The following is a 21,001-nucleotide window of genomic DNA, read 5'->3' as shown; positions in this document are numbered from 1 at the left end:
CTCTCTCTTTCAGTTCAGTTGTTATTGAACTTTGAAGTGCTAAAAGTCTGTTCTTTTCTATTGGCATGTGGTGGCCGCCTTGTGACAGAGGACGTGACCTGCTCTGATGCCAATTGTTGGAATTAGGGTTGCAGGAAAACACACAGCTTGGAGAAGACGAAGGAAGCTCAAGGCACACAATAGAGAGTGTTTTACTTGGTGTGCAATGGAAAGATAATTTAGCCCTAGAGTGATGGGCGTATATAGTATATACAATGCACGGGGGAAAAAACCTTTTAGTGAGGGAAAAAATACCTCGGTGGTCCTAAGTGTGTTCACACACATCACTACCACATGTATATGGTAACAATTTTAGGGCTCCTTGGCTGGGGTACAGTAAGTTGGAACAACTTTTTAAATGGATTTAGGCCACTTGGCAAGATTTCATAAGGTGGACAACTTCTTCTGTTGCTTTCTTCATTAGGGGTTGGTCCTTTTGTGTTTGGCCTTTGAAACCGGCTTGTAGGGCAGTAGACTTTAGCTTTCACCCGATCTTTACACAGTTTAACCTTACTTGAACTCTATGACACAAAGGAACTTACGAATATGCCTGTCACTGGAATTCAACACTTCAAAATAAAACACGGCTTGGCAGCTCGAGGGCTTCCAAGCACACATCGACACTCTGTTGGCCCCAAAGACTTGCGTCACTTTCAGTATTTCATTTTTCTTATTACACTCGAGAAAAACCTGTGAACTTCTACAAGCTGTCTCACTTTTATCGGGCTGAAATTCCCCTACTCTAATCCGATTTCGGTAGCATAACCACAGTAGAAGTCTCCACATACAAAATCACAAGCAAAACAGTGACTTTCCACGCTCTTTAGAGCACTTTACAAAACCTGGCGAGAAATTACAGCTCGCTGAAATCTTTGTTTTTGGCCTCCAATTTGCACTGAAACACTTATTCGGTGATTCCCTAGCTTCCCCGAAGCTCCTGGGACGTGTAGGCATCAAAACTGGCTAAAACCCTAAACCTGCAAAAATCACAGCAAGCTATAATTCTTTGTTTTGCGCGCCTATTCGCGTGCCGATCACTCTTGTGAGTAGCCCTCGAGCTCTCACACCTGTAGGGTCACTTGCCCCTTGAATTAGGCGAGATTCCTTGTGGGAAATCTCTCTAAATTGTCTTGTACAAGCAACCAAGGCTTCCCCCCCTTGCAGTTTAGGTGCGAAACCCTAAACCTGTAGAAAAACACAGTAGGCTGTAATTCTGTAATTCCCTGTTTCACATCATTCTGAGCAGAGCAAACACGTCTACGCGTGTCTCAGAAGCTCCCGCACGCAATGGGACAGTTCACTGTAAAGTGGACGAGATTTTACGTGAAAACTCTCCGTTTTTCGCATTTCTTCGCGATGGAATTGTACATACGTGAAGGGGATTAGTAATTAGCTAATCCGGTTCCTATACAGAAGGCTATTGCCTTGGCAAACGCTAATAAAACCCCCAGAACTTTACATGGTCATCTGAGAAGCCCTACTAGTGGGGCATTATCATATGTGGAAAGGGGGGAGAGAGATGCGCGAGAGCAAATCATCATGCTACATAGAGCAAGGGAGAAGGCAAGATTTCCATTAAAACTGTGATCACCTGCTGTCACGTGCACATCTAACCCTATGTGTAGGTGGACAAGCTGTTCCTACTTCTAGGGTTTAGGAAGCCTAGGAAGTGTTCTGGCAACCTTGTGAGCTTGTGCGCAAGCCGTGCATGTCCAGGCACTTAGAGTAGCTACATACCCTCTGATTGCACAACCCAGTAGGACCCAGCATGAGCATTTTCCACTTCATGAACCCAATTTTGCATTGCAAACTTGCCAGGCATTTTTATCAAAATATTACAACATTTTCCAAGGTCATGGGGCTGTTGGGAGCTCTCCTCGACCCAGTAAGTTATGACCTCTATAAGCTGAGGGGGGGGGGGGGAGGAGGGGGGGGGGGGGGGGGGGGGCGCCGCCTACAAATAGGAGAGGCAACAGAAGAAGAGCACTCATCAATTGTGCCAAGCAGCAGCCCATCCTCATGAGTACCTCGTGTTTTGGCTGTTCCAGATCAGCCCAGCTTTTTTGACCTTCAGCAACCTGAACCAGCAATCAGGCCAGCTTTTTGGGTTTTGAGCCTAACCCGCAGCCAGATCAGCCCCTTAGCCTCGCAGATCTCATCTTCATGTAGCAGTTCCTCGCCGTACCGTCAGATCAGCCAGCGTTTTCAGATTTCAGCACCTAGCGTTTTTGTAAGGTCGTCGTTTCCGTCATCGTCGCCGACAGTCCCTAGTTTCAGCAGTAGATCAGTTTGCAGATTTCAGCCAGCAGCATCACTAGTGTTTTGCAATTTCAGCCCATCCTCGCTGTAGTTGTCGACATCATCGTCGTCGTCGTCGTCGTCGACATAGTCACCATCAATACCACAACATCTAGAAGCATTGTACCAGACTTTGTGCAATCTAAAGCAAAGAGAGGGGGGCCCTTGGAGCGGGGTTTTGGACCCCATCTGGTGTCGTTTCTTTTCTCTCTCTCTCTCTCTCTCTCTCTCTCTCTCTCTCTCTCTCTCTCTCTCTGTGGCACTGGCCGAGGGGCCTAAACCCTAGAAGCAGCAGAAGAAGTTGAAGTTCTCACCAACTTACCGATCCTCGCCGAGTGGGTCTATTTTTAAAGAAGAGTTCCCACTAACTTATGGGACCCGTCCGATGGGGCCCAGGAACCTAAAGAGATTAAAATAAAGTAGGACCCGCTTACACACACAGATAGAGGTGCGTAAAAGATGATGACGTGGCAGCTATACAGACGCCCGTGATTTGCGCTGACAGTGCCACGTGGCAGCCTGTACGGATGTCCGTGATTTACGTTGGGCAGTTTTCAGCTCCAGCTTTTGAGCCAGTTGCTTTTGAGTTTCAAGCTTTTCATATAAACTGCTTTTCAAGGCCAAGGGTCTCTAAATAAGTGCAGCTATACAGACGCCCGTGATTTGCGCTGACAGTGCCACGTGGCAGCCTGTACGGATGTCCGTGATTTACGTTGGGCAGTTTTCAGCTCCAGCTTTTGAGCCAGTTGCTTTTGAGTTTCAAGCTTTTCATATAAACTGCTTTTCAAGGCCAAGGGTCTCTAAATAAGTGGCAGCTATACAGACGCCCGTGATTTGCGCTGACAGTGCCACGTGGCAGCCTGTACGGATGTCCGTGATTTACGTTGGGCAGTTTTCAGCTCCAGCTTTTGAGCCAGTTGCTTTTGAGTTTCAAGCTTTTCATATAAACTGCTTTTCAAGGCCAAGGGTCTCTAAATAAGTGCAGAGGACTCAGTCTCTGACACTCTTTTGGATGAAGGTGCAGAGCGCGAGTACTGGCATTGTACCGAGTTCAAGTAATATAAAGAAATACAAGAGGGGGCGCCAAGGTTTGGGGCCAATACTCTCTGGGGTGGAATTCTGCCACTCCGTGTCGCGTGTGCTCTCTCTTTCAGCTTCAGGTGTTGTTGAAGTGCTTAAAGTCTGTTCAGTCTGTTCTTTTCTATTCTTTTCTATTGGCACGTGGTGCCCGTCTTGTGACAGTGGTATTAGAGCATCAGGCCGGTCCCACTAAAGAGCAGACAGAGCAAACAGGCGCTTCCAAAGTCTACTGGAATTTTATTTGAAGAATCTTCGTGTCCTGACCCCGGACTTATTAGCCACTCCCATCCTTACTTCATCGCGCATTGGGCGCGCTCCCGTCTTCATTTCTTTGTCTTACAAGGCATAAGCCATAAAGAACCCAAGACATGGCGTTCATGGATTCAACAGAATATTTGCACTTTGTTCTCGACGAGCTTCGCGACATTCTTTTGCGGCATCCTCAGCAGAATCTTCCGATGTTGCAAAGTTTTCAACAATGTTTGAATTACATGTTACCCCCTTTGATGCCCCAGGTGGTACCTCCTCCTCCGACACCAGAAAGTACGAGAGCCTCCAACCGGCAACCTTCCGAGCCGTCTGTTTCGATCGGGGGAGTTTTTAGGAATATGGTGCAGCAATGTGACCCTGATCCAGTGCAACCGCCTTTGCCACCTCCGTTGCCCCCACCTCCCCCACCACCACCGCCACCAGGCTACAATGGTTGGAGCCCATATGGATACCCTTATTATCCGTACCCGGGATATGCGCCTACAATCAAATTTTTCACTTTTTTCGGGGTGAGATCGGAAGAAAGCAATCCGGTTCCTACAGCAATTCGACAACATCTATGCTTTGGGAAACTATATAGAAGAATCTAAGATTCTCGAGCATTGGGATTGCTTAAAGATAATGCTATGCAGTGGTGGAGTTCAATCGCGACAATCGCATGCTCCAAGGACCTGGCAAGTTTTCAAGACAGTCTTTGCACGTAGGTATATGACTTCTCTCTTCGAAGTCCAAATTAGGTCCGAATGGGGCAACTTGAAAATGCTTGCCGCAGAGACCATGGAGGACTATAACCAAAGGTTTCTTGATGTCTACCTTCTAGTGTTCTTCTTTAAGTTCATTCCCTTGGAGGACCAGTGCGAGTGTTACACCATTGGACTACCATCATCATTGCAGGAATATTGTTTGTCCAAGCAAGTTTCAACCATGCAAGAACTTATGGACCATGCCACGGTCGGCTACAAAATGATGAAAGGAAAGTTGGAGTTTACCACGGAAGCAACTCCGGTCACTAACCAGAACTCCCGACAACAATGAACAAATTCTCGGGAATCCCGTGAAAACCAGCCTCAACGGCCTTGTCTGACACACTGTCAACGAGACACCTTGCTACAAGAAGGTTGATGCTTCGAATGTTTCCTAACAGGGCATATGTTCAATACATGTCTTGAGCGAGCCTGAACGTCCTCAGAGCAACCTTCTGCTCCCACGTCAGACAGGTCCCCAGGGCCACCTCCGGCTAAGAAGACTAGACCTGTTATTGGACTAGTACCCGATATTTATGATATACACCTCGAGAGTTCAAATGAATTATGCAGAGCTTATGGAAATGTCAATGGTTTGAAAGCCTTGATCTTCTTTGACATCGGAGCTATGGAGAACTTCATCCAGGAAACTTCACAAATTCTGCTCTGACATGCTCTTTGTCTGAATTGCTGGCAAATGATGTCTGTTTTTCTTCAAACCAATTTTGGAGCATGCATAGATGCAGAAAAACATGTATAGATACAAAATTGGTGAACCTGTTACAATGTCTGGGTACCTTAGTACTAAAGTACTAAGTGTGAAAAGTGTGAAAGTAAATGTGAAAACTAAATACAAAGTATTAAATAAACTTCTTAGGAGCATTCTGGGTGTCTGGCTATATATATATATATATATATATATATATATATATATATATATATAGAGAGAGAGAGAGAGAGAGAGAGAGAGAGAGAGAGAGAGAGAGAGAGAGAGAGAGAGAGAGACGACACGGGATGGCGGATCCATGCCCAGAAGTACTGGCCCAAAGATTGGCACCATGCTTCAACAAGTACAATGTCCAAGGGTCCTCTCTCGCCGCAGTGCTCCCAAGCAAATCTTTCGGAAAGGAGGCCCTGGAAATTCTTATAAAGGCCCCTGGCCAAAAGCAATACATGAGAAACAGTATTCTCAAAGCATCTGGTAACCAAAAGCTAGCGCCCTCTTGGGCTGTATGTACGGTGTGCCACGTCAGCATGTCAGGGCGATTTGCGCCGCAAATCACAGAAGTCCGTACAGCCTGCCACGTCGTCAGTTTGCACACAATTTGGATGTTTAGCTTTATTTTTAAGGTTTTAGGCCCCTCGGTCGGGGTATAGTAAGTTGGAACATCTTTCTAAATGAGTTTAGGCCACTCGGACAACTTCTTCTGCTGCATCCTTCACAAGGGTTGGCCCTTTAGGCTTTTGTGTCCGGCCTCTGTCCTCTAGGCCATGCCACATCATCACTTTGTGACATCTGTTGCTGTGGAAAAGAAAAGGGTGAGTCGATGTCGTGGGAGGCGAGTCGAGAAGAAGATAACGGACAGTCAGCAGAGGGGGGTTTGAAAAACAAGGGCAAGTAGGGGCGCAATGGAAGCAACAAGGGGGGGGGGGGGGGACTGCAGCGCGATGGCTGAGGGAGGGGAAGGGGGGCTGCAATGAAATAGAATTCGAGTGAATGTAGCTTGATGGCAATGAAAGATGCAGAGAGCTACTCATGATAGAAGCGTATCATGAGGTGCTGATGTGGATCATTTGTGGGTTGTGTGTGGCATAGCATTCCAATAATTTGTGCACCCTTTCAAAAGAACAGGGTATGATAATTAAAGAGAGGCTTTGTCTGCTGTGGTATACTATGTGTTTGGATAATTACTTTTGACTGTACAAGTTGTCTTTATAGCCAATCATGTAAAGAGTGGGAGTGCCTAAGCTGGAAATGACGTTCTTATGGGTCCCTTTGTTTGGAATGCAGCGATTGACTTCTGTAAAACCAGTTTTTTTTCAGCAGACTTGCTTGTTATCGCCTATATGGGACGAAGATTTTTTATATTTATTTTTTGGTCTCCCTGCAGGACCCAAAAGGAAGAAAAATGCGAAATCATGCTTTTCATCATTCTGAGTAAGTTCTTTATCCAAGAAACTTCATCAAGCTGTATTTGTGTCTTGTGTGTGAGGGAAGTTTGGTTCACTATGTTTATTTTTGAAAGTAAAAGCCATCAAGCAGCCGTAAGGAAGTGTGTTCCAGTATGGCCAGAGATTGCCATATTCAAATTAGTTTGTTTTAACTGAGCACCATGGTTTTTGAAGCATTGTCTCAAGACATTACCTTCGTTAAAATTTTCTGAGGTGGATGAAGATCAAGTTTCTTATTTAACGTCAGAGTTTTTCATTATTAAGACTACCTCCCTCTTTGGAAGTACCCCATATGGCTCAAATTTGCTTCCCCCATGTGACAATAGAGTGCTTATAGAGGATGGCTTTACACTGCATTTGGTATGCCTCTGTGCTTTGAGACCAGAGCATACCGTGTACTAAAATGGATCATATCTACTTCGCAGATTAGTTTATAAGGCCATTTCCCACAAGGTGTAGTTTTATTAAGACCTAATCTTGCATCTTTAGAAAAGTGTATCGCCACAAAGACATGATTTGAATGTCTTTTTGTGTGCTAGCCACGATAACCTTTGCATCTCTGGCATAACTAAAGATTCATGTCTAGCTTTCTTATTTTGGACTGGTTATTGTACATCTCATCTTCATTATGTTCAATTGTAAGTTTCCATGCATTATGCTACATTTGTATGGACTTCTGTGCAACCTCTCATGTAGTAGCAAATTGGAGACAAGTATGAAAAGGATTTTTCTCACCAAATTGAGCTATTACCTAAGGCTCAAATTGCATGGGCACATGCATTACTTGGTACATTGGAGAGGCAATATGTGCATATACATTTCCATGAGCCAACACTAAAGTCGTCGTGGCTTTTTGAGACCACGACTCCGTTGTAGTTACCTGCACACAATGTGATGAAGCATGCTGACCCTGGACTCGAAGAAAGAAGGGAAGAGTCGAACTGAGCTGGCACTGAACTCGTGGACTCAAATCCAACGTGGAAGCCCCGTGAATTGTGCTGGAATTTGAGCTGCAAATCATGGGCTGTTGATGTGGTAGGTTGACAGGAGCTTGTGGGTGTGAGTTTAAAAGCAGATGAAATTGAAAGAACTGAACAAAACTGAGAGAGAGAGAGAGAGAGAGAGAGAGAGAGAGAGAGAGAGAGAGAGAGAGAGAGACGGCACGACGTAGTTCCACGCCCAGAAGTACTAGCCCCAAAGAGTGACGTACCTTCTCGGTATTTCTTTATTATTATGCTTCAACAAGTAGAATGTCCGAGGTTCCGCTCTCTCCGCAATGCTCCCAAGCCAATCTGCCGGAAAAGAGGCCTTGGAAATTCTTTTAAAGGAGATTTTGGTTACCAGATGCTTTTAGACTAGTGCTTTTCATGTATTTCTTTTGGCCAGGGAAGCGCCCTCTTGGGCTGTCCCTACGGTGTGCCATGTCAGCGTGATTTGCGCCTCAATTCATGGCAGTCCGTACACCCTGCTACGTCGTTAGTTCACATGCAATTTGGGTGTCCTACTTTATTTTTAAGGTGTACGCCCCTCGGCTGGGGTAGAGTTAGTTGGAACAACTTTTTAAATGGATTTAGGCCACTTAGCAAGATTGTATAAGTTGGACAACTTCTTCTGCTGCTTCCTTCACTTGGGTTGGCCCTTTTGTGTCGGCCTCTGTCCCTTAGGCCATGCCACGTCATCACTTTGTGACATAACCCCCTCTTGAAAGAATTGTAATCGCCTTCGATTACGCTTGGAAAACAGACATAGGACAAAAACTAGTTCAACAGACACTGACTATAAGTATCGATGTACTAGACTTCATATATCAAGCACTTGGCACGAAGACGACAATCACCGAACATTCACATCACATTCACATCACTATCCCCGTCGAGATCTTAGATGAGAATCATGATCATTGTAACTTATTTTAGCAATCACACCCAGACCGTGCTGATCTTTGTGAGATGTCTTGATTGACTAAATCTCGTTACTATCATATCCACATCACCCCTCAAGTGAACAAGATAGAAATGGTAAGGGTCATTTCGTCTGTCAAACATGCACTCAAACAATATACACATGAGAGAGCACATGTAACAGATTCATTTTAGGAATTCTTATTCCAAAGTACTTCTTTACATAAACCGTTCAATAGAATACCGTCAGGTGAGTAGTATCCCTGAAATCTCAAAAAGGAATCAGTGACTTTATGCCATCGAGATAACCTGTGACAAAGGAGCCCCTCTTGTGCAAACTGCACCGCACTAGATTCAACTTGCTGATTCATCGGTAACTCTTGGAATAGTCGGTGCTAAACCAAAGCTTCAAGGTAAAGCTCTAAAATCTGAAGAGTATCTGCTACGTCCTCCTCCTCCATCCACTTGGCATCCAAAGCCGGGTAGTTCCTGAGGTTGACTAAATACCAGCGTGTCAGCTTACCTCTCTCTTTCCTTTTCTTGTGAGCGAGGACTTGTTCAGAGTTCTGGAATGAGAATGTTCTCTGTCTCTTCCACTTCGGGCTGCTCCTTTGGCTCCCTGTTCACTGGCACTTCACCCTTGAAAGGTCTCACATGAAATGCATTGTGAATCTTCCAAGTATCGGTAACTTCAGCCGGAAGAATACGTCATTGAATAGATGGAACCTTCTTAACACTTTGATTATCTCAAATGGGGCCTTTTCTAGTAGATGCATGAACAGTGTTGTTGGAGGCAAACTCCGCCAAGGACAAATACTTCTCCCATTGAGTCTTCTGATCAAAGATGTACAACTTTAACAAGTCCAAAGCCACTGAGTTGGCCAATATTCTCCTAGATTGCCCTCCAAAACAAACTTGTAAAGCGGGGATCTCTATATGAAACTATGAACTCAGGCATACCATGTAAGCGAAAAATCTGTGAGACAAATAGCTTAGCCAAATGATCGTCTTTAACTGTCTTCTTTACCGGAATGAAATGAGCTTGTTTGCTGAATCGGTTGATGACTATCGATACCCCCTCCGAGTCTTGGGAAGATAAAAAATGAACTCCATTGCTCTACTTTCTCAAGGTCTGCTAGGAATAGGTAGAGGTTATAGAAGACCTGGTGCCTTATATGTGTCAAACTTGACCTTTTGGAATACTTAACATAGGCAAACAACCTCATCCACATCCTTATTGAGACTCGGCTAGTCGAAGTATTTCTCCACACCTTCCAGGGTGCCCGAAAAAGACGGACAGTGGCACTCTGTCAAAACCTGTTCCTCCCATAGTTCTCCACATTAGATAGCCTTCCTTTAAAGAATAACTTGCAACTGTCTCCCCGCTCTGTAACCGGTCAAAGATGTGTGTAAAATCTGGATCCGGGGCATAGTGATCAACCATATCCTCGAAGCTCTGACGGTGAATCGCTGAAATAGTCGAAAAATGTGCCTCGCAAGACAATGCGTATGCCACCAAGTTCTTCTTTCCCTTAACATGGACGATGTGAAAGTGAAACTGTGACAAAATGTTAGCTGAGACACGGAGTATTGCAATCTCTGGTGATTGGTGAATACGGTAGAATCGGCTCTGAGTAGAAATTCGAGGTGTCCTCACCTCGACATGAAATCTTGATAATTTAGTCTCATAACATCGTCACGTTCCAAGTGGCATCTTCCTGAGGATACGTTGGCCATTTAACAAGGTATTCAATAATGGTCCGATTACGTAAAGGCTTGGTGCTGGCACGTGACACATCCAACCCTATGTGTCCGTGGACAAGCTACAGCATGACTAGGGTTCAGTTCAGTCAAGTTAGTCTAGAATAAGAAGTGTTCTAGCACTTTTGTGAGTCTGTTCGCAGACCGTGCATGCCCAGACACTTAGATTAGATGCATATCCTCCGGTTGCACACAACATGATCATCAGCATTACCATCGGAATCCATCAGGGGAATTTTCTAGTCATTAAACCTATTTTCCCTATTTTTGACATTTTTCGCTTATTTATTAAGTGACTTTTGTTGGGAACTAGGTAGGGTAATTTTGCTAACATAATATATAAGCAAACCAGAGTTAGCACTTTCTGGCAGAAGAGGCAGCAAGAGCACCTTGCTTAACAGGCAACTTCTTAGCAAGACCATCACAGAGGCCTAGCGTTTTTGCAAGAGACAGTAGAACCTAGCGTTTTTGGATTCAAGATCAGCCTTGACGTTTTTGCATTGCAGAGCAGCCCCGACGACCACAAGACACAGCAGATCAGCCCTAGCGTTAGCAGAATCCCACAACAAATACGAATTTTCCCGCAAGATCATTTTCAGTCCTAGCGTTTTTGCATCAGCCTGGCATTTTTGCAGATCTTCGCGACAAGACCTCAGATAGCATCAACGTTTTCAGTTTTCAGCAGTCTATACCCGCAGTAGAACCCCAAAACCTCGCAGATCTCACTTTCCCGTAGCAGATCCTCGCCGCACGGTCAAATCATGCGAAGTTTGCAGTTTCAGCCCGGAAAACGCAGATTTCAGCATCTGCGTTTTCAGTGCGTCGTCGTCGCATCGTCGTCATTGGCATCGTCATTGACGTAGAGTTAGAATTTAACAGATAAAGATTTGCAGATTTCAGCCCTTAGCGGTTTCAGATTCAGCCCGTCTCGTCGTCGTCCTCATCATCGTTGACATTGTCGGCAAGTCCAAGCATTGTAGAGATTTGTGCAATCATAAGTAGACCGCTCTCGCCATAGAGAGTGGGGCCCTTGGAGGAGGGTTTGACAACTTCCCGGTGTCGTATTCTCTTCTCTCTCTTATCTCTCTGTCTCAACACCTTCAAGCACAGTGTTTATCCACTTTGTTTGTGATCACTTGCACTCTCTCATAAAAGAACGGAAGGCTCTCCCTTCCATAAGTAAAAGGAATCCTTGAGCACAGTTCGGAACACTCATCATTTCCGCTGCACCTTACATTGGTATCAAAGCTTTGACAGTGTTCTGTATCACTCAAGGAAAGAACCACATAATTTTTTTTTGCTTGTTGCGGTCGCACGTAACCCAAGACCTCTTGGGCGTATCGATTCCTAATCGTGTTTTTGAAGAGTGACAGGAAACCCAAGAAAGAAGGGCTTATCCAGCCTCCCCTTGTGCCTCTTTTCACTCATTGAGAGCGGACCGTGCACTTAGCGGCTGGCCAATGGACGTGAGGTGGGAAAAAGCAACCTTGGTGTGAGCGCAAGGCCGCCAAGGGGTGCGCCCGCGGAAAAGACCAGAACTCGGATGAAGAGAAGATCCTTCTCTAACACAGATTGCAAGCGAAAGAAGAACCTCAAGACCCCCAAGAACCAAGACCCCCAAGAACCCAAGTTCCTCGTGAACTTAAGAACCCAAGACCACAAGAACCCACAAGAACCCAAGACTTCAGTGGATGTTCATTACCTAAAGCGGAATGGATACTTCGCTTGGAGGTGATGAGCATGAGAGAGGCGAAGAAGAATTTTCCCCACCAGGAGGTTTTTTCGATCGTCCCCCTTCCCCATCTACGCCAAGGATTGCACTAACTCGTATGGAGGAGTTGGAGCAGATGTTTATGGACAACAAGTTAGAACGCGAAGCAAGGAAGTAAGAACACGAAGCAAGAAAAGCAGAAATTGATCGTAAGTACAAAGAAAGAGTGGCAGCCATAGAGCGTAAGTACAACTTGGAAGCCAAAGAAAGTCAAGACAAATTTGATCGCAAGAACCAAGCCAGAAAAGAAAAGACTACCAACACATGAAAGAGTTCTTGCGACTCTTTTCTATTGTGCAGGCGCAGTTGACGAGAATCAGGAGAAGAAGACTCTTTCCGTCTCTTCTTTTCCAAAGGACGTCACACAGGATTTGGATGGTGATAAGCATGATGATTTGTATGATCAAGACGTGATTGTTCACCAGGATGATAGTTTAGTTGATGCTTTTTCTAGCGAAGCTAACCTCGTTGCAAATTCGATCGATCACGAAGAATCGATCTTGGCTTTCGAGTCGAGGTCCAGAGAAACCCCCACAGGAAGATTCGATCAAACACGAAGTACCGATCTTGGCTCTCAAGCCTAGGTCCAAAAAACCCTCACAGGAAGTACTATGCGTTTGTATGATTAGTCAGCACGCATTGTACGAGTGTTTCATTCGTGATTGTTTCCTGTATTTTAGTCAGCGTCTATATGTGATTCCTTTTCCTAGGCATGACATATTGTACGTTGAGCACGTTTCACTCATGAATGAGCACGGATGTATGCGGATTATTCATGAAAAGCTGAAAAGTATGCATTCAAGGAAGTCACATTCCGTGTCTCTTCCTTGGCATGACACAATTGTAGAAAGAGCACAAGAAAGTATGAGCACCAAGCATGGGCATTTCCGTTGTGAATTGCCACAGTTGATTGATTTAGATCAGCAAGACACGATTCGACCCCATTGTTTGCGTGTGTTTGATGAACGGTTTGGCACTCCGTTTATATGTACATCTCCATTGCATGCACAGTTGTTTAGGAAGATTAGATTTTTTCCAATCACTTTACATGGAATAGGTATGTTCATGTTTTTGTGTTGGAAGTGGTTTCAGGAATTTTCAGCCTTGGAGATTCTTGAAGAAGGTGGACCTACGTCCATAGAAGAAGTTGAAGCAAGGAAGGAAAATCAGAAGACTTTGTGTCCCTTTCGGCGCAGCCCAAAGAAGCAAGCGTTGCAGACCTTTATGAAGTTCAAGTATCGCATGACCCACGCATCAGAGTGGGCCGGCGAAGAGTCCTTTCCAGGATTCCGGATGTTATTGGCAATCTCCCTCTACGCCATACAAAATGGTAACAGTATCTCACTTTGAAAAGGAGGGAATGTCACGTGACACATCCAACCTTGTGTCCGTGGACAAGCTACATCATGACCAAGGTTCAGTTCAGTCAAGTCAGTCTAGAATAGGAAGTGTTCTGGCACTTTTGTGAGTCTGTTCGTAGACCGTGCATGGCCAGACACTTGGATTAGATGCATATCCTCCGGTTGCACACAACATGATCATCAGCATTACCATCAGTGTAAGGTGCAGCTGAATGAATGTTGAACTTTGCTCAAGATGAGTGCTCCGAACTGTGCTCAAGGTTCCTTTTACTTATGGAAGGGAGAGCCTTCCGTTCTTAATGAGAGAGTGCAATGGACACAACAAAAGTGAATGGACACTGTGCGTGAAGGTGCATGAGACTGAGAGATAGAGAGAGAAGAGAATACGACACCAGAGACGTTTGTAAACCCTCCTCCGAAGGCCCCACTCTTGATGGCGAGAGTGGTCTACTATTGATTGCACAAACTCGTACAACTCTGATGCACTTGAAGACTATGATGCAATGGCAACTAGGACGATGTCGACGGTGACGACTTGACTCCTCCTTCGGCTGAAAGCTATCGCTACAAAACGCTGATCTGCTGGTCCCTTATGGCTGCTGAAAACTTGATGTGCTGCTGGTGTCCAAAACGCTACAAGGCTAAAATCTGCTGTCCAAAAACGCTGGTATTAGGCTGTCCAAAAACGCTGGGTTTAGGCTGAAATCTGCTGTCCAAAAACGCTGGTTTAGGGCTGAATATGCAGGCTGAAAAACGCTATGTGTTGAAAGCTGGAAACACTGCACAGTTTGCTGAAAATCGCTAGCATGCTGAAGCTTATGGCGATGATGGCTGAATGCTGAAAAACGCCAGGACTCTCTTGGGAAACACGCCAGGCTTGAAGTAAAACGCTGAAGTGATGGGGTTCTTGCTTGAAGGGGGGAAGAGACGCCTGCTGCAATGCTTTTCCTGTTGCATTTCTTCCTGCTCTGCCAGAAAAGCTAGCGCTACGTTTTCCTTATATATTATCTTACCCAAATTGCCCTACTGAGTTTCCAACAAAAGTCACTTAAAATAATAAGTGAAAAAATGTCAAAAATAGGAAAATTATGTTTAATACACTGGAAAATGCTCCTGATGGATTCTGTTGGATTCTGATGGTAATGCTGATGATCATACTGTGTGCAACCAGAGGATATGCATCTACTCTAAGTGCCTGGGCATGCACGGTCTGCGAATAGACTCACAAAAGTGCCAGAACACTTCCTAAGCTAGACTGACTGGACTGACTGAACCCTTGTCATGCTGTAGCTTGTCCACAGACACATAGGGTTGGATGTGTCACGTGACATCCCCTCGTTTTCAAAGTGAGGTACTGGTACCGAACTGTATGGCGTCGAGTAAGATCGCCAACAGGGTCTGGAATCCGGGAAGGGACTCTTCGTTGGCCCACTCTGATGCGTGGGTAATGCGATACTTGAACTTCAGAAAGGTCTGCAATGCTTGCTTCTTTTGGCCGCGCCGAAATCGACACAAAGTCTTTTGTGGCTCCTTTAATGCTTCAACTTCGTCGAGAGTCATGCTTCTTCCTTCTTCAAGAATCTCCATGGCTGAAAATTCCTGAAACCACTTCCAACACAAAAACATGAACATACCTATTCCATGTAAAGTGACTGGAAAAACTTGTCTTCCTCAAAGACTGTGTATGCAATGTAGAGGAACAAAGTGACGGAGTGCCAAACCGTTCATCAAACATTCGCAAACAATGAGAGCCAATCTTTCGCTTCGGATCTAAATCAATCAACTGTGGCAAATCACAACGGACATGCCCATGCTTGGTGCTCATACTCTCGTGCTCTTGCTACAACTGTGTCGTGCCAAGGAAGAGACATGGAATGTGACTCCCTTGAATGCATAAATTTCACCTTTTCATGAATAATCCGCATACATCCGTGCTCATTCATGAGTGAAACATGCTCAACGTACAAGATGTCATGCCTAGGAAAAGGGATCACATAAAGACGTTGACTAAAATACAGGGAACAATCACGAATGAAACACTTGAACAATGGGTGCTGACGAATCATTCGAGCACATAGTACTTCCTGTGGGTTCTTGGGACCTAGGCTTGAGAGCCAAGATCGGTTCTTTGTGATTGATGGAATCTGCAACGAGGTTAGCTTCGCTAGAAAAAGCATCAACTAAACCATCATCCTTGTGAACAATCACGTCTTGATCATACAAATCATGATGCTCGTGAGAAATCACATCGTGATCATCATGCAAATCATCCTGCTTGTCATTGTCATTCAAATCATCATGCGTATCATTATCATTCAATTCATCATGCAAATCCTGTGTATCATGCTTTGGAGAAGACGAGACCGAGAGAGTCTCCTTCTCCTGAATCCGTTCAATCTTCGCCTGCGTATGAGAAATGAGAGATGGAGAATGAACAACTTGCTCTCCATGGATCACAATGGGAGAGGCACTTTTGGCATTGAAAGTGAACGTATTTTCCGCTCAATCAGTGAGAGGGTTATGCTCACGAAACCATTGTTGAACTGTAAACAACACATTAAGGCACTCCTTCGTGATGAGAGAGTCCATAGCGGGAGTGAAGCCAAAAACCTCGAGAGGAGATTTCGGACTAACCTCTAGGCGGGCTTTCTCAACAAGAGAGGGAATAATCACATCATGCATACTACCTGGGTGAAACAATGACAAAACGGTGCCCCGTCATATGACCATAACATTTAATGAGAGACTAATCAATGGGAGGGTCATGAGAGACTTGGGGTACACTCGTGTTGTCATTTAATGCATTGACAGAGGAAGTGGGTTCTGTGGATTCTTTAAATTCATTCGATTCAAGCTTAGGACATGTTCTTTTTATGTGACCCTTAATGTGACAATGAAAACAACGACCTTCCTTAGAATAAGTGCTTTGCTCTTCCGACGTGATGTATCCTCCTAAAATTCCTTGTGCTACCTTTTCATATGGAGTGAGCTTAGGTTTAGCAATTGTGTTAGCTTTACCCTTAGGTTCATTTTGAGAGTTCTTTTCTGAGAGACTATTGGAAGATTGGTTAGAAGAGTTACCATTCTTACCGTTCTTACCGTTATGAGGGTGCTGAGAAGTCTGAGAGGTACTTGTGGAAGTCTTGGTTTCCTTAGGCTTTCCCTTGTTGTGCTTCATCTCCTGTGCGAGAGCAATCGCTACCGCCTTGTTGAGATCGATTGGATTGAGCACTTCGACATCGTACTTGATATACTCTTCCAATCTATAAAGGAATGCCTCCTTGCGCTCTACATCCGATTTGCGTAATTGAGTGCCGAGCTGCAAAACACGATTAGAGAAAGACATAACTGGCATACCATTTTGCTTGAGACCGCGCCAATCGTCCTTCAATCGTGCGAGGTATTGAGGTGGCATAAACCGCGCCTTGAGCTTGTCTTGGAAATTGGCCCAATTGAAGAAAAGGGGCGTGAATTCGTCAGCTTTCTCTAGGTGCGCGGCTAACTGTGCCTCTTACCATGCGTGGTACCAATTGATGGCATCATCGGCAAGGTACATAGCTGCCGTCAAAACCTTGCTATTTCCTGTCTGCTTAGTTGTCGCAAATAAGCATTAAATTGATGCAACCAAGAATGAATAATCGTAGCATCCATCTTACCATCATACTTACTAAAGTCAACTTCTCTGTGACTGGGTTGTTGAAGTCCGCATCTCGGCTTGCACCACTTGAGGAACTACCAACATCTTCGATTGGTTCGGACTTCGAGGCAAGAACCTGTCGAACCAATTCTTGAGTGCGGAGGTCCGGTTGAACCTCCCTATCGGCCTCTAAGGCCTCTCGTCTTTCTTCGGCCGCCTCCTTTCTTTGTGCTTTTCTTTCTTTTCGTGCATCGCGCTCGCGTTCCAAAGAAATGTGAGTCGCTTCTTGTTGTGCCAGCATGTCCATCATCGATTTCACCAAAGCCTTCATAGGATTTGGTGCAATCCTTGGCGTAGATGGCGAAGGGGGAGGGTCAAGAAAACCTCCATGGTGAGGAAATTCTTCTTCACTACTTTCATGCCCATGACCTCCATGCGAAGTATCCATTCCACTTCTGGTGATGACCATGCACTGTGAACTTTGGTTCTTAAGTTCACGAGGAACGTGGGTTCTTGAGGGTCTTGAGTTCTTGAGTGTCTTGAGGTTCTTCTTTCGCTTGCAATCTCTGTTAGAGAAAGATCTTCTCTTCACCCGAGTTCTGCTCTTTTCCGCGGGCGCACCCCTTGGTGGCCTTGCGCTCACACCAAGGTTGCTTTTTCCCACCTCACGTCGATTGGCCGGCCGCTAAGTGCACGGTCCACTCTCAATGAGTGAAAAGAGGCACAAGGGGAGGCTGGACAAGCCCTTCTTTCTTGGGTTTCCTGTCACTCTTCAAAAACACGATTGGGAATCGACACGCCCAAGTGAACTTGGGTTCGTACGACCTCAACAAGCAAATTTTTTTTTGTGGTTCTTTCCTTGAGTGATACAAAACACTGCCAAAGCTCTGATACCAATGTAAGGTGCAGCGGAATGAATGTTGAACTTTGCTCAAGATGAGTGCTCCGAACTGTGCTCAAGGTTCCTTTCACTTATGGAAGAGAGAGCCTTGCGTTCTTAATGAGAGAGTGCAATGGACACAACAAAAGTGAATGGACAATGTGCGTGAAGGTGCATGAGACTGAGAGATAGAGAGAGAAGAGAATATGACACCAAAGACGTTTGTAAACCCTCCTCCGAAGGCCCCACTCTTGATGGCGAGAGTGGTCTACTATTGATTGCACAAACTCGTACAACTCTGATGCACTTGAAGACTATGATGCAATGGCAACTAGGACGATGTCGACGGCGACGACTTGACTCCTTCAGCTGAAAGCTATCGCTACAAAACGCTGATCTGCTGCTCCCTTATGGCTACTGCAAACTTTATGTGCTGCTGCTGTCCAAAAACGTTGGGTTTAGGCTGAAATCTGCTGTCCAAAAACGCTGGTTTAGGGCTGAATATGCAGGCTGAAAAACGCTATGTGTTGAAAGCTGGAAACACTGTACAATTGGCTGAAAAACGCTAGCATGCTGAAGCTTATGGCGATGATGGCTAAATGCTGAAAAACACCAGGACTCTCTTCGGAAAAACGCTAGGCTTGAAGTAAAACGCTGAAGTGATGGGTTCTTGCTTGAGAGGGGGGAAGAGACGCCTGCTGCAATGCTTTGCCTGTTGCACTTCTTCCTGCTCTGCCAGAAAAGCTAGCGCTACGTTTTCCTTATGTATTATCTTACCCAAATTGCCCTACTCAGTTTCCAACAAAAGTCACTTAAAATAATAAGTGACAAAACGTCAAAAATAGGGAAAATAGGTTTAATGCACTGCAAAATGCTCTTGATGAATTCTGATGGTAATGCTGATGAACATGCTGTGTGCAACCAGAGGATATGCATCTACTCTAAGTGCCTGGGCATGCACGGTCTGCGACCAGACTCACAAAAGTGCCAGACCACTTCCTAAGCTAGACTAACTGGACTGATTGAACCCTTGTCATACTGTAGCTTGTCCACGGACACATAGGGTTGGATGTGTCACGTGACAATTAGAATCGATGAGAATTCACCAGTGAAATTTTCCAGTGCATTAAACCTGTTTTCCCTATTTTTGACATTTTTCACTTATTTATTAAGTGACTTTTGTTGGGAACTAGGTAGGGCAATTTTGCTAAGATAATATATAAGCAAACCAGAGTTAGCACTTTCTGGCAGAAGAGGCAGTAAGAGCACCTTGCTCAACAGGCAACTTCTCATCAAGACCATCATAGAGGCCTAGCGTTTTTGCAAGAGACAACAGAACCTAGCGTTTTTGGATTCAAGATTAGCCTTTGCGTTTTTGCATTGTAGAGCAGCTCGACGACCACAAGACAAAGCAGATCAGTCCTAGCGTTAGCAGAATCCCACAACAAATACAGATTTTCCCGCAAGATCATTTTCAGCCCTAGCGTTTTTGCATCAGCCTGGCAGTCCAGCGTTTTTGCAGATATTCGCGACAAGACCTCAGATAGCATCAACGTTTTCAGTTTTCAGCAGTCAGTACCCGCAGTAGAACCCCCAAACTGCCGCACGGTCAGATCCTGCGAAGTTTACAGTTTCAGCCCGGAAAATGCAGATTTCAGCATCTGCGTTTTCAGCGCGTCGTTGTCGCATCGTCTTCATCGGCATCGTCACCGACTTAGAGTCAAAATTCAACAGATAAAGATTTGCAGATTTCAGCCCTTAGCGGTTTCAGATTCAGTCTGTCTCGTCGTCGTCCTCATCGTCGTCGACATCGTCTGCAAGTCCAAGCATTGTAGAGATTTGTGCAATCATAAGTAGACCGCTCTCGCCATAGAGAGTGGGGCCCTTGGAGGAGGGTTTGACAACTTCCCGGTGTCGTATTCTCTTCTCTCTCTATCTCTTTGTCTCAACACCTTCAAGCACAATGTTTATCCACTTTGTTTGTGATCACTTGCACTCTCTCATTAACGAGCGGAAGGCTCTCCCTTTCGTAAGTAAAAGGAATCCTTGAGCACAGTTTGGAGCACTCATCTTGAGCAAAGTTCAACATTCACTTCCGGTGCACCTTACAAAAGAATTACTTCGAGGTATACTTCAAATGTTCCGTCGGTAGAGGTAGATAATAGCGGAATATGTTGCGGATCAGTTACATTTTTCTTGAGTAAGCTGACGTGAAAAACATCATGTACCTTTATGTGTGGTGGTAACAAGAGTCTGTAAGTTTGATCATTAATCCCTCTGCGATTATAAAAGGTCCACAATATCTGACGCTTAGCTTCTTACACTTACCCATTGATAAAGAACTACGTTTGGGTTTTACTCTCAAAAATACCTTGCAGAGAGCCTCAAATCAAAGAACTCCTGCAATTCCACCTATCAAGGATGGAGCTTAATCACACCCAAATAGATCATGCTCGGGATCAATGGAGAGCTCTTTCTCAGTAGTTTTGAAAGCAATACTTAATAAAGAGCACTCGCATACACACCCAAAGTTTTGGTGGCTCCAAAACAAGACACGAGGCTTGTGGATAAGGTTTGTGCAAACCTAAAATGTGTGATGAAAATCTACTATCTCCTTAATCAATGCTTATAGTGGCTGCCAAGAACCTGCTCTCACATATTCAATTAGACATTGATTTTATATAAGATTAACTAGCTAGTATGCTTAAGCTAGGAGGATCAAATTAGCGAAATTAGGAGATGCTAGTCTCATTGTAGCTCTGATACCATATGTTAGGTTTTAGCGTGGATGAACTAGAGTTGCATTCATACTGATAGCATGCTGTCAGGTGCAGTGGAAGTGTTAGCCTGGATGAACTAGAGTTGCATTCATACTATTAGCATGCTGTTAGGTGGAGTGGAAGTGTTAGCTCGGATCTAGTACTCCACACAAACACAAGGTTACTTTACTTCAGTTGAAAGAACTGAAGTGAATGAAAGAGAGAGACATAAAAGAGAGAGAGAGAAAAGAGACGACACCGAAAGTCATGTCCCAAACCCTCAAGGGCCCCTTGCTTTGTTTCGAGAGCAAGTACTTTCTTTATTACTT

At 44.8% G+C, this 21,001-nt stretch overlaps 1 protein-coding gene across 4 annotated transcripts in view; it reads left to right on the top strand.

Annotated features, from left to right (window-relative positions):
* The window catches only part of DEG15 (protease-like protein), a 67,476-nt gene that overhangs the window by 30,627 nt on the left and 15,848 nt on the right, over nucleotides 1-21,001 (top strand). For all 4 annotated transcript variants that reach the window (XM_086510385.1, XM_086510383.1, XM_086510384.1 and 1 more), the window contains exon 2: nucleotides 6,542-6,588. In XM_086510385.1, coding sequence (XP_086366511.1) covers nucleotides 6,542-6,588 — 47 coding nt within the window. The remainder of the gene's footprint in view (nucleotides 1-6,541; nucleotides 6,589-21,001) is intronic.

The sequence above is a fragment of the Adiantum capillus-veneris genome, chromosome 4 (assembly GCF_014529385.1).
Source record: "Adiantum capillus-veneris isolate H3 chromosome 4, ASM1452938v2, whole genome shotgun sequence".
Classification (NCBI taxonomy): Eukaryota; Viridiplantae; Streptophyta; class Polypodiopsida; order Polypodiales; family Pteridaceae; genus Adiantum; species Adiantum capillus-veneris.
Note: the sequence above shows the minus strand (reverse complement) of the source record. Positions and strands in the feature narration are given on the sequence as shown.